Genomic DNA, 14,107 nt, shown 5'->3' on the forward strand with positions numbered 1-14,107 from the left:
TGTGGGGTGAGGTGTGAATTGGCATGGATTGGAGTAGGGAATAGTGGAGTGGGGTGGATTGGGGTGTACTACAGATTATGTGTTAAAGCATTATTTCAGAAGTTACATATAATCAAGAAACAATATTGCTTAGCAATAGTTAGAACAAGATAATCATCACCCTTTGAGAACAGCACCCACGAACAAAAACAAAAGAAAACATGAATGCAAAGTGAGAAAAGACGACTTGGCAAAATAAAAGAAAGTTAGCTATAGAAAATTAAACTTTGCAATTTTGTTTGTCCTGATGGACATGTTTTTGCCAGTCACAAGCCAGTTTGCAGGGCATTAGAATTTTAAAAAAGCACAAAATAGTAAGCGCATCGCGTTGGGAGCAGCAGACTGACACTGATTAAGTTGAATCAATCTGTGCTTGGTCCCTGCTCCACAGACAGGAACCGAAATGATGCTAGGCCTGTAGTGACGAATCACCAGGCTGTAAAGAAGAGTGCCTAGTGCATGCTCTCACAGGCTTGACCCTCAACAATACCAGGCAGTAGCTTCTACCTCTCATTTGGTTTCATGTCAGGACTTTGGCATAGGCAATCCTCACTCTAGCAACTCAAGCATAGGCTGCCACTGCGCCCGATTGACTCGTGACCCGCCCCCACTTAAACAGTAAGTAGTTGTGTAAGGGTCTCTTGTGTTAGGAGGTCTGCAGACAAAATCATGCAAACAGTTAAAGAAAACCAGGCTGGAGGCATGTGAGCCATGGGCTGACCTGATCATGTAGAGAAACTAATGCAGAGGGACAAAAAAAGAACAAATGAGGATGAGAGAGAAAGATAAGAAAGAAAAAGTAAAGATGAGAGAAAAATGATGTGCATAAAGGATTCAGAAAGAATATGAAGTGGAAGAAAGAGAGGCAGCAAGGAATGCAAGCTAGAAGGAAAGAAGGACGAAAGGTGAAAGGTAGGATGGAAGAGTTACAGAATGAATGGATGGAAGAATGAAAGGATGGCTAGATTGATGAGTGAAAGATTGGAAGAATCAACAAGTGAAAGGGTGGATGGAAGGATATTGATGGATAGATGAGTGAAAGTATGGATGGGTTGATTAAAAAAATTATGGTTGGATGATGATGGGTGTGTGGATTGACAGGTGAACGGATGGAGGGAGGAATGGATGGATGGAAGGGTGAAGGGATGGGTGACTGAGTGGTTGGAAGGAGGATGAAAAGGTAGAAGGAACTCTTCTAAGGATGGCTAGGTTGCTCACTGCATGCATGGTGTAATTAGCTGTTGGTTTAAGTGGGGGTATTTTCATGTTCTGGCTGCTGTATTGGTCAGAGGGCTGTCTTATCACCTCCTTTCCTCATAATGACTCTGCTCCTTGATGTCAAGCTTAGATGGGTCCTTCCTAGAGTGTTAGTGTAATGTTACAACTCTACTCAACAATGGCATAGGAGTGAATAGTTACTGCTCCGTCCACCTCCTTGGGGCAAAACAGGACATCATTGGAACTAGTATCCTTGCCTCCCCAGTTGTGCCAAGGCTGGGCTGGGTATGCTAATGATCTGTGTGCTAACACTGTAACTCTCCTGTCTCCCTCGCATCGTATGTGGGTATAAGATGCCTAATCTTTATCCATCTGTAATGACACAGAGGCTCAAAAACATGTAGCCCTGCTTGTCCCACCCTGGTGAAGCAGGAGCAGTCTACCCACTGCCTCCTCATCTGTAGAGTTGGCCCAACAGTATGGCCTACCCAGTTCTTTCTAAAGTGCTTGCAAAGCACCACCACACGCGGAGATGCCTGCACTTGTGACTGGTGATGGAGGGGGGAGGTGCAGGCCAGTAAGCATACAGGAATGATCAAGTGAATACCTATAGGCCATTCATCTGCTGCTTGCCTGTTTTTCTGGCACATATAAGTGGTCGTTTTAACTTTGGCAATAAATGTCGTCTACAGCCGCCGCCGCCAAAAGAACGTTGCTGCGACTACCATCCGTTCGACCAGTTATGACCACAGCTGGATTTCTGTCACAAGAAGGGCGGAAATCCCGCTGTGGTCATACTGGCGGATGGTGGTAAGGTGGCGCTGCTACCACCAGCAGCGCCACGCCACTAGACCGCCGCCAGCCTTATTATGAAAAATAATATGGCCTGGTGGTGTCCTGCTGGTGGCCGTTGCTGTTGGTAGCAGCGGCATGTCCCGTCCCCTGCCGGAAGACCCGTTGGATACAAGTTAGTCAAGTGTCCGACAGGGGAGGGGGGTGGGGCGTGTTGTGTGTGTGTGTGTGGGAGTGTGCGCATGTATGTGTGAGTGTGTGAGTGTGTGCATGAATGCAAGTGTGTGTTTAGTTTTGTTTGCATGCGTGTATGCATGTGTGTGAGTGTGTGTATGAATGGAAATGAGAATGCGTGTCTGTGTGTAAGTGTGGATGTATGTGCAGATGTGTGCGTGAATGAATGCATCTGTGTATGTATGCATGTATGTCTGTGTATATGAGTGTGTGTCTGCATGTGTGTGTGTATGGGGTGAGGTTGGAAGGGAGGGGGAGCGTAGATGAAGGGAGAGTTTGGGGGGCATCTGGGGAGTGTCGGGGGAGGGGGCCTCCTATCAGTGACAGGTAAGTAATTCCCTGTCACTGATAAGGCCTACCGCCAAGGTTTTCATGGCGTTACAAATGCCACGGAAACCATGGCGGTAGGCAGGGTTGTCATACCGCCAGGGCAAAATAGCGGCCGCCGGGCTGGAGATGGTTATCTCCAGTGCGGCAGCTGCCACCGCCATGGCGGTCAGGGTGGTATGTTGCCGGGTTGGCTTCAGCCAACCCACCAATGTCATAATATGGCGGTAAGCACCGCCAGCCTGTTGGCGGTACTACTGCCACATTATCTCTTACCGCCGGGGTCATAATGACCCCCATAGTGTTGGCATTGTTCAATGTGCAAATATATATGCTTTGGTAGCAAGACGTAAGCCTGTATTCATCCATTGCACATACTGGGACATATAAAACTTGATAAATATCCAGGGCACAACATAGAGCTGTGTGGATAAAAGGGCCATGGAATGGTGGGTAGTGAAAGCGAGAGAGCAGAGGAGTGCTTCTATGGCTTGGCCGCAGGGACGAAAAGAGCTATGAGGTTCGTAATTAGAAGGGGAGCACGATTTGGAAGAAGCAGAGCTGCTGAAGGGCCCCTTGAAGTTTTCTGCAGAAACAAGTAGGTATTAGCTGTTGACAAAACATGCAAGAAGGACAGACCTCAGAGTCATCTGAAGTTAATGATACAATATGGTGCTTAAAACATGCAACAATTTGCATCTTTTCTTTGCCACATTCTTGTAATTTTGGAAAGATGAATGCTCAGCTAAAAACGAAGGAATCTTAATATCAAAAGAGAATACAAGACTATAGCAGGTTTCTTTAAAATGTTACCACTCCTAGTTTACCACTAATCCGGCTAATCCCTTTTTCACTAGATTGGTCTGTGTGACGGTGTGGAAAGCCTGAAAAGGGAAATTAGGGTAGCTGGATTTCCATCCTCGCCACACATATTTTCAGTGCTCCGCTCTGGTCCTAGGTAATCTGAGGCTTGCACGCAAATGAAGCTTTAGTTACCATTTTGAGAGAGTGAAACCAGAAGATTCATGAAGACGAATATATCTTTCAGCATTTTCACGTTTTCACAATTGTGGGCACTCAATAGCAATCCATTAGAAATTAAGGGCCATATTACAAGGCCTGTGGTGCAGGGCGATGCAGTAAGTACGTTGCTGCCTCACCCTGCCCCACTGGGAAAGAGCAGAAATGTGCTGTATCTACAAGATGCAAAAATAACAGATGATGGACGGAATGCTGAACAATGCATATATTCAACCCCAGTCAGAGAGATCTGGGTTTAATCCATTGTTTTTTTGCCCACCCCACCACACCAGTTTGAACCCAGCCATACGCAAATCAGTCTTGACTTTGCTCCCCATAGGAACAGTCCAGCAGGAACTGCTAGGCCAGGTCCTCCCTTGACCAGAAACAAGCATCCTGGGACCAGTTTCAGGTACCACCCCTCATGAGTCCAGAGGCACAGTGAGCACAGGACCCACGTCTGGGCATACCCTTCCTACTTAGGACAACTAAAGCAAAAAGAACAGATGGTGGATGGAATGCTGAACAATGCAGACATTCACACCTAGTCACAGCTATCTGAGTTTAAACTGTAGTTTTGTTGCCCACCATGCAACCCCAGTTTCCACCTAGCCATATACAAATCAGTCTTGAATCTACTCCCCATGGAAACAGTCCATCCCAATCTGCTGTGCCAGGTCATCCCGGACTGGTAACAAGCATCCCGGAACTGATTTTGGGGTATCACCCCTCATCAGCCAGGCAACCTTGAACCCAGTGGGACAGTGAGCATGGGACCCACTTCTGCGCATACCCGTCCTACTTAAGGTGACAAAAGCTAAAAGAACAGATGATGGACAAAATGCTGAACAATGCATAAATTCACACCCAGTCATAGAGATCTGGGTTTAATCCATCTTTTTGTTGTCCACCACGCCACCCCAATTTGGACCCAGACATATGTAAATCAGGCTTTACCTTGCTCCTGAAGGGTACAAGCATCCGGTTTTGCATTGTTCAGCATTTCTTCCATCATTTGCTCTTTTTTGCTTTTGTCAGCCTAAAGGGGAAGGGTATGCACAGACATAGGTCCTGTGCGCGCTGTGCCACTGGATTCAAGCTAGCCTGGCTGATGATTAGTGATACCCCAAAACCGGATGCTTGTTTCTGGTCCAGGGAGGACCAGGCCAGGCAGTTCGGGCTGGACTGTACCCTTGGGGAGCAAGGTGAAGCCTGATTTACATATGATTTGCACATGTCTGGGTTCAAACTAGGGTGGCGTGGTGTAGAAAAGATGATTAAACCCAGATGTTTGTGACTGAGGGTGAATATTTGCATTCTTAAGCGTTCAGTTCTTCATCTGTTCTTTTTGCCTTTGTTGCCCTAAGCAGGAGGGTATGGCCAGACGTGGGTCCCATGCTCACTGCACCACTGGATGCAAGCTAGCCTGGCTGATGAGGGATAATACCTCCAAACTGGTCCCAGGATGCTTGTTTCCAGTCCAGGGAGGACATGGCCTGGCAGTTTGAGCTAGACTGTGTTCAGATGGAGCAGGGTACAGACTGATTTGTGTACTACTGGTTCCAAACTGGGGTGGCATGGTGGGCAAAAAAACAATGGATTAAACCCAGATATTTGTGACTGGGAGTGAATGTTTGCATTGTTCAGCATTCTGTTCATCATCTGTTCTTTTTGCATTTGTCATCCTTAGTGGGAAGGTTATGTCCAAACATGGTTACCATGCTCTTTGCATCACTAGATTTAAGCTATCCTTGCTAACAAGGGCTGATACTCTGAAAAGGGGCAGAGGATGCTTGTTTCCAGTCCTGGGAGTACCTGGCCTGACGGTTTGGGCTGGACTTTTCCCAAGGGAGCAGGGTCAAGATTGCTTTGCATATGGCTGGGTCCAGACTGGGGTGGCATGGTGGGCCACAAAATAATGGATAAAACCCTGATCTTTGTGAATGGGGTGAATTTTTGAATTGTTGAGCGTTCCATACCTCATCTGTTATTTTTTGCCTGTATCTACAAGATATGGGGCATTTCTGTCCTCTCCCTCGGCGCTGGTGCACAAATTGCTGCCATGCACCAGTGCAGTCACCTGTGCACCATAGTGCAAGGGTGCCTGTGTTCTGGGATTGATTGTTTTTGTGCTGGAAGGCACACCTTCCTGCACAAAAACAAACAATGGATGCAATTTCCTCCTTCTATATGTGCAGTAGAATGCAGGACACATAGAGCAAAAAATGGGGAGAAATAAAGATATTTATCCCCTTTGTGTCATTCTTATGCCACCTCTGGGCTGTAGTAGGGTTTTGACAAAACCTTGTAAATCTGTGAATGAGTCAGAATCCATGGATGTTGTGTGTGAACCCCTACGCAACACCATGGAAACGCCTCCCTGATGCAAAATAAGGATGCAAAATAAGGCAACGCAGTGACTTGCGCTCTGTTGCCTTATTCCATATCTACAAGGCCATGGAAAGCCACGCAAAGTGGCTTTGCATGGGCTTGGAGATGTGGGTTAGCGGCCAGTCCCGCCAATGCATCACAAAAAGGGCCGCCCTGGCAGTGCAGACAGCTTGTAAATATGGGCCTAGGTTCCTGATTTTGGTAGGATGTTTTGAAGTTCACATTTTCCAGCTTTCTGATGTATGAGCTACACCTAAAGTGTGAAATGAATGCAAACTTCAGTATCTTCAATAGCTTGGTCAATTGACAGGTGTATGTGACTGCAACATATCCACCCTATTGTTATGGAAGGGTATATTAAGAAAATGCAAACGGCTTGCTTTGGAGATTCCATACATTTATCCCAATAAGCTACACTGTATATTGTAATTCAGATTTCGTTTTTCATTATGTACATCACTCAATGGTAAGTCATATATTTGTGCATGTGCTTGTTGTGACTCTACTAGAAATGTTTGGTCATTTTACTGTTAATAGGCAATGGATAGAGGCCCTGATTTATACTTTTTGGTGCAAAACTGCAACAATGCAGTTTTGCACCAAAAAGTTTAGCACCGGCTTGCACCATTTCTGAGCACCAGCTGGGCACCATATTTATGGAATGATGCAAGCTGGTGCAAAGGCTAGGCTAGCGTAAAAAAAAATGACATTAGCCGGGTGGGGCTGGTGGTATGGAAGAAGGGGGTTTTGCACCAAAAAATGACATTAGGCAAGTTAGAGTAAAAATAAACATGACTCTAACCAGCCTAGCGTCATTTTCTGACGCAAAACAATCCATACCACATGACTCCTGTCTTAGAAAATACAGGAGTCATGCCCATCACTCCAATGGCCAGCACAGGGAACCAGGGTCCCCTGGGCATGGCCATTGCACCCAGTGCCATGTAGGGGGGCCCTTTTCAGGGCCCTCAATGGCACTTAAAGAAAATAAAAATACTTTCCTATACTTACCTGGGATGGGGTCCCCCATCCTCCGCTGTCCCTCTGGTGTGGGTAGGGGTGTCCCTGGGGCCTGGGGAGGGCACCTGTGGGCTTTTTCGATGGTGTTCCACCATGGAAATAGGCCCACAGGTCCCCTAACGCCTGCCCTGACCTTGGTGTTAAAAAATGGTGCAAAGCAGGCTTTGCACCATTATTTGACCTCTCCTACACAGGGTGCCTGATTTTAGCACAGGGGGATAAATATGGCACTAAGGCCATAGTCATTGCTAGCACGGGAACGCCTACTTTGCAACTCATTGACAAAAAGTAGGATTCCACATCCAAAAAATTACTTTAACTCCGCCAAAGTATAAATATGGAGTTATTTTTGCACCAAATTTGCGTTAAAAAAAAGACGCAAGTTTGGCGCAAAACAAGTATAAATATGCCCCATAATATCTCATTCAAAAGGTAAAATAATGTTTTGAAATATGTGTAAGCTTTAGGAAGGAAGATATCAAGTATTATTTTATGGCTTGGTGCTTTGTTAAATGTTTAACATCACATCATCCTTGCCCTGAATCTAGAAAGTTAAACAAGCATTGGCAAAACCAATAGCTTAGGTGTTGGCTGGCAGTTTTTTGCTTTGCCAATTCTTATTTGTTTTGTTATGGTTTTTGCAAAATGTTATTGTTGGGGGAGCTGCCAAGCCCTTGACAGTATTAAAAACCATTTGTTATGGTTTATTAGTTGTTTAGAATTGAGAAATATATCTATATATATCTCATTTCGAAACAACTAATACACCATAAAAAAAAGAAAAACTTACCTAAAGATTCGGTTGTTTATATGTAAGTATATATATATATCAAATCTAAACAACTAATAAACCATAAAAAGAAGAAACACTTACCTAAAAATTCGGTGTTCAGGCACATGTAATTCAGGCAAAATCGCTGTTTAGACAGTAGTTGTTCAGTACTTTGTTGTAGAGACTGTAGTTGTTTAGCAGTAGTGGTTTAGGCAAGTAGTTGTTCCATCACATATTTGTGCTTGGATATGCTGCCTACCAAGAAAAATTTGATACAGTGGATCAGTTGTAATTAACTATACATGAGTTGAAACAACTTTGGCTTTTCATTCTAAGATGTTTTTACTCCTGATAGAAGGCATCTGCTATCTTTATTCTTAGAGAACGATATATAAATGATGTTTTAGCCACATTATCAATAGTTAGAATGTTTGATTATGTACTTTTACTGTAGTGCTGTAACTGATGCTCTTTTTCTATAATAGAGGGCAAATATGATGTAGACACTTATGTGCTTGCTAGAAATTAAGGAAACTATTTCTCTCTTGACATTTTTCTTTTTACTACAGAGGATTTCACACCAGTGCCTCGCAGACCTCCTCCACCACCAAAAATAGAAAGGAAATTTCCACCCTACAATGGCTTCGGCTCTGAAGAGGATTCCCTCTGCTCATGCTTGAGTGTGGTCCCCAAACCACCCCAGAAAGACTTCAGGAAGTTCATGGAGAAAGACAGGTATGTTAGCAGTGGGTGTTTCAAGTATTATACAAAGCCTAGTACAGGTCTGTTGGTCTCCAGTAATGGTAATCTAAAGAAAATATTTTTAGAGTCCACATGGGTGGCGATTGCTTGATTAATCTCTTATTTTCCTGTTATGATGATTTGGAAGAAATGATAAACATATCACTTTTGGAGCGGGTAAAGTTGCCAAATAAATACTGCATGGATTGCCCATTGGGCAGAGACAGATTTCCCTCAAAGTCTGTCCTAGGTGAGCCAGCACCCGGGGGCCCAACACACTTAACACTGTACGCTGTCAGAGTGACATCTGTACACACATGCCAGAGATGGTACTCTAGAATGCTCTGGAGTGGCTCAACTGATTGATGGGGGAGGTAGAGCATGTACCCTAAACACAAGAAACTTAGGCCCATATTTATACTTTTTTAGCACCGCATTTGCGCCGCTTTTTGATGGAAAAATGGCACAAACTTACAAAATACAATTGTATGTTGTTAGTTTGCGCCGTTTTTGCGTCAAAAAGCAGTGCAAATGCAGTGCTAAAAAAGTATAAATATAGGCCTTAGAGGGTAGCGGCCTGGGGAAAATTTTGCTAATGGGTGCTTGTGCTGCAAACTTTATCTCAGCCTAATTTTCAACATGGTCCAGATGAATCACATATTAACCTGAACATCAGGATGGGTTAGCACAGTGTGGCACTAAATCTTACCTTACCACCAGCACTAGAACAATACATCCCTTTTATCTCCTCTTTTTACGATAACTTTATTTTTTAAGTTTAAAAGATATATTAAGACAAATCAGTGAGAGTGAGAACCATACTGAGTAATCAAATACAATGTATAGTCAGTGCAGTATCTATAATAAACAAATCTGGAGAAAAAAAAATAACAATAAACATCAAATCCATGGTAATTACAAAACATCAAAACAATTATCTTGACAATACTCAGATGTACTTTAGAAGCTTTTTTAACACTTTTGTAAACAGGTATAGGGAAAAGGGACAGGGAATACATGAAATAAATAGACTATCATTGTATGTGCAATATAATAATTGTTAACAAATAAGGATCAAGAAACTAAGTTAATATAGGGAGATTCAATATAACAATATATGCCTAATAGTAGAATGTTGACTGGAATTATTACGACATAGTGTGACAGGTATCCATAATACACCATTTTTAAGGGAAATAAGTGAAGCGGTGCCAAGTGCTCTATTTAATATGTAGATGTTAAAAATTGTATACCACTAAACCTTAAAGGAAATGTTGGAGGTACATTTCAATTGGTAGTAATCTGCTGAAATGAAATGGCTAACACACTATCTACCAATTTATTATTGGTAACGTTGATCAACAATTGTGTGCCAAACAACCAAAAAATATTGAGGTTATTCTCAATTGAATGGAAGATTAAAACATTAGATTAATTTGATTCCAGACTAAGGTGCTCATTCCGACTTCGGTGGTCTTCTGGTGAGACTGCCGAAGTTGCGGACGCCAGAGGACCTCCAGTGCTGGCGGTCCTTCGACCGCCATATTCCGAGTACTGAAGGTTCCACCTCAGTTTGGGTGGCAATCCTCCAGTAGTCGTGCTGGCGGTTGGCGGTGCAGAGGCGGTCCCACCGCCGCCCCCACCCTGCCAAAAGGACTTCGCCAGCCGAATTACGACCTGTAATACGGCCTGGCGGTGTCCTAATGGCGGTGCAGGGCTCGCAATCGGAGAGCCGTGCCCCATCCCCTCAGGGAGGAGCACCTCATCGGATGAGGTAAGTGTCCTCTGCAAGGGGAGGGGTGTGGGGTGTGTGAATGGGTGTGTGTGAGTGTGTGTATCCAGCTACCTCCCCACCGCCGCTGGGGCAAAATCACCCAAGAACAACTGTCCAGCACCCTCGTCAACAACCTTCCACCCGACGCAATCGACCCGAGCACAGCCGCCATCAACCTCCATCAATGGATCCTCGACTGCGCCAACACCCTTGCCCCTCTCAAGAAACCCACCACCACCCAAGGAAAGAGAAAACCAGCCTGGTTCACAGACGATCTCACCACCTCCAAAAGCAACTGCCAGAAACTCAAAAAGAAATGGATCCAAGAACGCACACCCGACAACCTCGCCGCCCTCAAAAACGCCAACCGCGAACACCACCAACGGATCCGCACCGCCAAGCGCGCCCACTTCACCGAACGCATCAACAACAACGCCCACGACTGCAAAGAACTCTTTGGCATCGTGAAGGAACTCTCCAATCCGAAAGCCAACTCCAACGGCATCCCGCCCTCCTAGAAACTCTGCGACGACCTCTCCACCTTCTTCCACCAGAAAATCACCACCATCCACGACAGCTTCATCACCGGTCCACCGCCAGACCCCACCCCCGACGTCTCCTCCCGCGACTGCCGCCTCACCGCCTGGACCCACGTGGACGAGGCAGAAACCATAGCAACCATGAACACCATCCACTCAGGCTCCCCCACGGACCCCTGCCCCCATCATGTTTTCAACTCAGCCAACGCCACCATCGCCCCCGAACTCCGCAAGATCATCAACCTCTCCTTCACTTCTGCCACCTTCCCGGACAGCTGGAAACACGCAGAAATCCAACCCCTCCTCAAAAAACCCAAGGCTGACCCCAACGACCTCAAAAACTTCCGTCCGATCTCTCTCCTCCCTTTTCCAGCGAAAGTCATCGAGAAGATCGTCAACACTCAGCTCACCCACTTCCTCGAAGACAATTTCATCCTGGACCCCTCACAATCCGGATTCAGACGAAACCACAGCACTGAGACCGCCCTCCTCGCCGCCACAGATGACATCAGACATCAAATGGACAACGGCGAAACCTCAGCCCTCATCCTCCTCGACCTATCAGCCGCTTTTGACACCGTCTGCCACCGCACCCTACTGACCCGCCTCCAGGAAGCCGGCATCCAAGATAAAGCCCTCCACTGGATCTCATCCTTCCTCTCCGACAGAACGCAGAGAGTCCGTCTCTCCCCTTTCCGCTCCAAAGCCACCAACCTCATCTGCGGCATCCCCCAAGGATCCTCCCTCAGCCCCACGTTGTTCAACGTCTACATGGCCCCCCTCGCTCAACTGGCCCGCCAACATCATCTCAGCATCATCTCCTACGCCGACGATACCCAGCTCGTCCTCTCCCTGACCAATGACCCGCTCACCGCCAAAACAAACCTCCACGAGGGACTAAAATCCATCGCCGATTGGATGAACAACAGTCGCCTGAAACTCAACTCCGACAAGACGGAAGTCCTCATCCTCGGACGCACTCCCTCGGCCTGGAACGACTCATGGTGGCCCTCCGTCCTCGGACCCCCACCCACCCCTGCCAGCCACGCAAGAAACCTCGGCTTCATCCTGGAATCCGCCCTCACCATGTCCAAACAGGTCAGCGCCGTCTCCTCCTCCTGTTTCAACACCCTCCGAATGCTCCGCAGAATCTTCAAGTGGATTCCAACAGAAACCAGAAAGACGGTGACCCAGGCCCTCGTCAGCAGCAGACTTGACTACGGCAACGCACTCTACACAGGCATCCCAACCAAAGACATCAAACGCCTCCAACGTATCCAAAATGCCTCCGCCCGACTGATCCTCAACATACCCCGCCGAAGTCAAATCTCCCCTCACCTAAAGGAACTCCACTGGCTCCCGGTAGACAAGAGGATCACCTTCAAACTCCTGACCCACGCTCACAAGGCACTTCACAACACCAGACCCTCCTACCTCAACACCAGACTCCACTTCTACACCCCAACACGTCAACTCCGATCCGCCAACCTCGCCCTCGCCATCGTACCCCGAATCCAGCGCAAGACATCCGGCGGCAGATCCTTCTCCTTCCTCGCCGCCAAGACCTGGAACTCTCTCCCCACATCCCTTCGCCAGACCCAGGACCTCCTCGCATTCAGAAGGCTCCTCAAGACCTGGCTCTTCGACCGCTAAACCAGCAGCGCTCCCCCCCCCTCCCCCCTCAGCGCCTCGAAACCCTGACGGGTACATAGCGCGCTTTATAAATACTATGATTGATTGATTGATTGATTGTGTATGCGTGTAGTGAATGGGAGGTGGCAGGGGAGTGTTTGTGCGTGTGTGTGTGCCTGTGTGTAATTGTGGTGATGCATATGTGTGCGCATGAGTGTAAGGGTGTTGTGAGTGTGGGTCAGGGTGTGAGTGTGTGTATTTGGGGGGTGGGGTTCAGTATGTGGATCAGGGTGGGGGGTCTTTACTGGAGGGGTCTCTACTGTGGGGGTAGTGGGGTGTCACTACTGGGAGTGGGGGGAGTCATCTACCGGCAACAGGAATGCAAATTCCTATTGCTGGTAGCCTTTCTGCCAAGGATTTTGCGGCGGTGATACTGCCACGGAATCCCTTGCAGAACGGGGACTCGGAATACTGCCAGCGGTATTGTGTGGCTCGCTGGGTCGGAGATGCTCATCTCTGGCCCGGCAGGACTAACCACCCTGGCGGTAGCAACGGGGAAATGGCAGTTTGGCACAGGCCAAACCGCCACACTCGTTATTTGGCGGTCTGCACCGCCGCCGGTGTGGCGGTTCAGTTACCGCCGAAGTCAGAATGAGGCCCTATGTATTAGGGCATAAAAACAACATATGCACCACTATGAGTGCAATCACAAAACCAACAGACATCTTCAACAGCATTGAAAAGCTTTTACAATTAAAGAGGAGTAAACAGTAATATGTGATATTCGAAAAATAATGTTTGATTAAGATTCACCACTCTTGGGGGTTTATGAAGTTTTAGTTCTAATTTATTTCAGAGGGAAATTAACCATGTGTGACCTAACACATTCTCCCAGAGGATTTCTAAAATTATGGGCTCATTATGAGTTGGCTGTATGTTTTTCACCATCCGCCGAACTTCCAACGGGTAGTTTGCCGCCACACAGGCTACCTCCCCGCCGGCCCCATTAAGAGTTTCCCGCTAGGTCAGCGGGTGTAAGCCTGAGTTTCCGCCTGCTGGCCTAGCGGGAAACAGCCTACAGTATTGTCTCTGACTCATAATTGAGCAAGCAGCTATGCTGTAGTGCAGGGTGCACCAGCACCCTCGCAATGTTCACTGTCTGCAAAGCACCCATTCTCTGCCAGCCTTTTCATGGCGGTGATACTGCCATGAAACTGCTGGCGAAGAAAGAGGTCTTAATTCCCAGGGCAGCGCTGCTTGCACCACTGCCCTGACGGATTAGGACTGCTGCCGCCTCCAGACCGCCGGGATCTCCAATCCTGGGGGAGCTGGTGGTTCCCTGTCAGACCACCACCAGGGTTCTGATGAGGCGCTCGGACCGCCGCATTGGCGGTGGTCCAACTGCTATCCGCGAGTCTGGCAGTCTAGTGACTGCCAGACTTGTAATGAGGCCCTATGTTTGTTCTCGAAGGCCCAGAAGTAAATAGAAACTTATAAACAAGGGATGCTTTAGGGTTAGAAGATAAAACTTGAAACAAAGGCTGGTGAGCAAGGACATCATTAGTAATATCAGGCAGAAAGATATCTAAAACTTTATTAAGTAAAGAA

At 46.9% G+C, this 14,107-nt stretch overlaps 1 protein-coding gene across 1 annotated transcript in view; it reads left to right on the top strand.

Moving 5' to 3' along the window:
• Positions 1-14,107, top strand: part of EFHC2 (EF-hand domain containing 2) — a 234,049-nt gene that overhangs the window by 116,769 nt on the left and 103,173 nt on the right. Inside the window, exon 8 of the mRNA XM_069204192.1 lies at positions 8,383-8,548. Coding sequence (XP_069060293.1) covers positions 8,383-8,548 — 166 coding nt within the window. The remainder of the gene's footprint in view (positions 1-8,382; positions 8,549-14,107) is intronic.

This window comes from Pleurodeles waltl, chromosome 8 (genome assembly GCF_031143425.1).
Source record: "Pleurodeles waltl isolate 20211129_DDA chromosome 8, aPleWal1.hap1.20221129, whole genome shotgun sequence".
NCBI classification, from domain to species: domain Eukaryota; kingdom Metazoa; phylum Chordata; class Amphibia; order Caudata; family Salamandridae; genus Pleurodeles; species Pleurodeles waltl.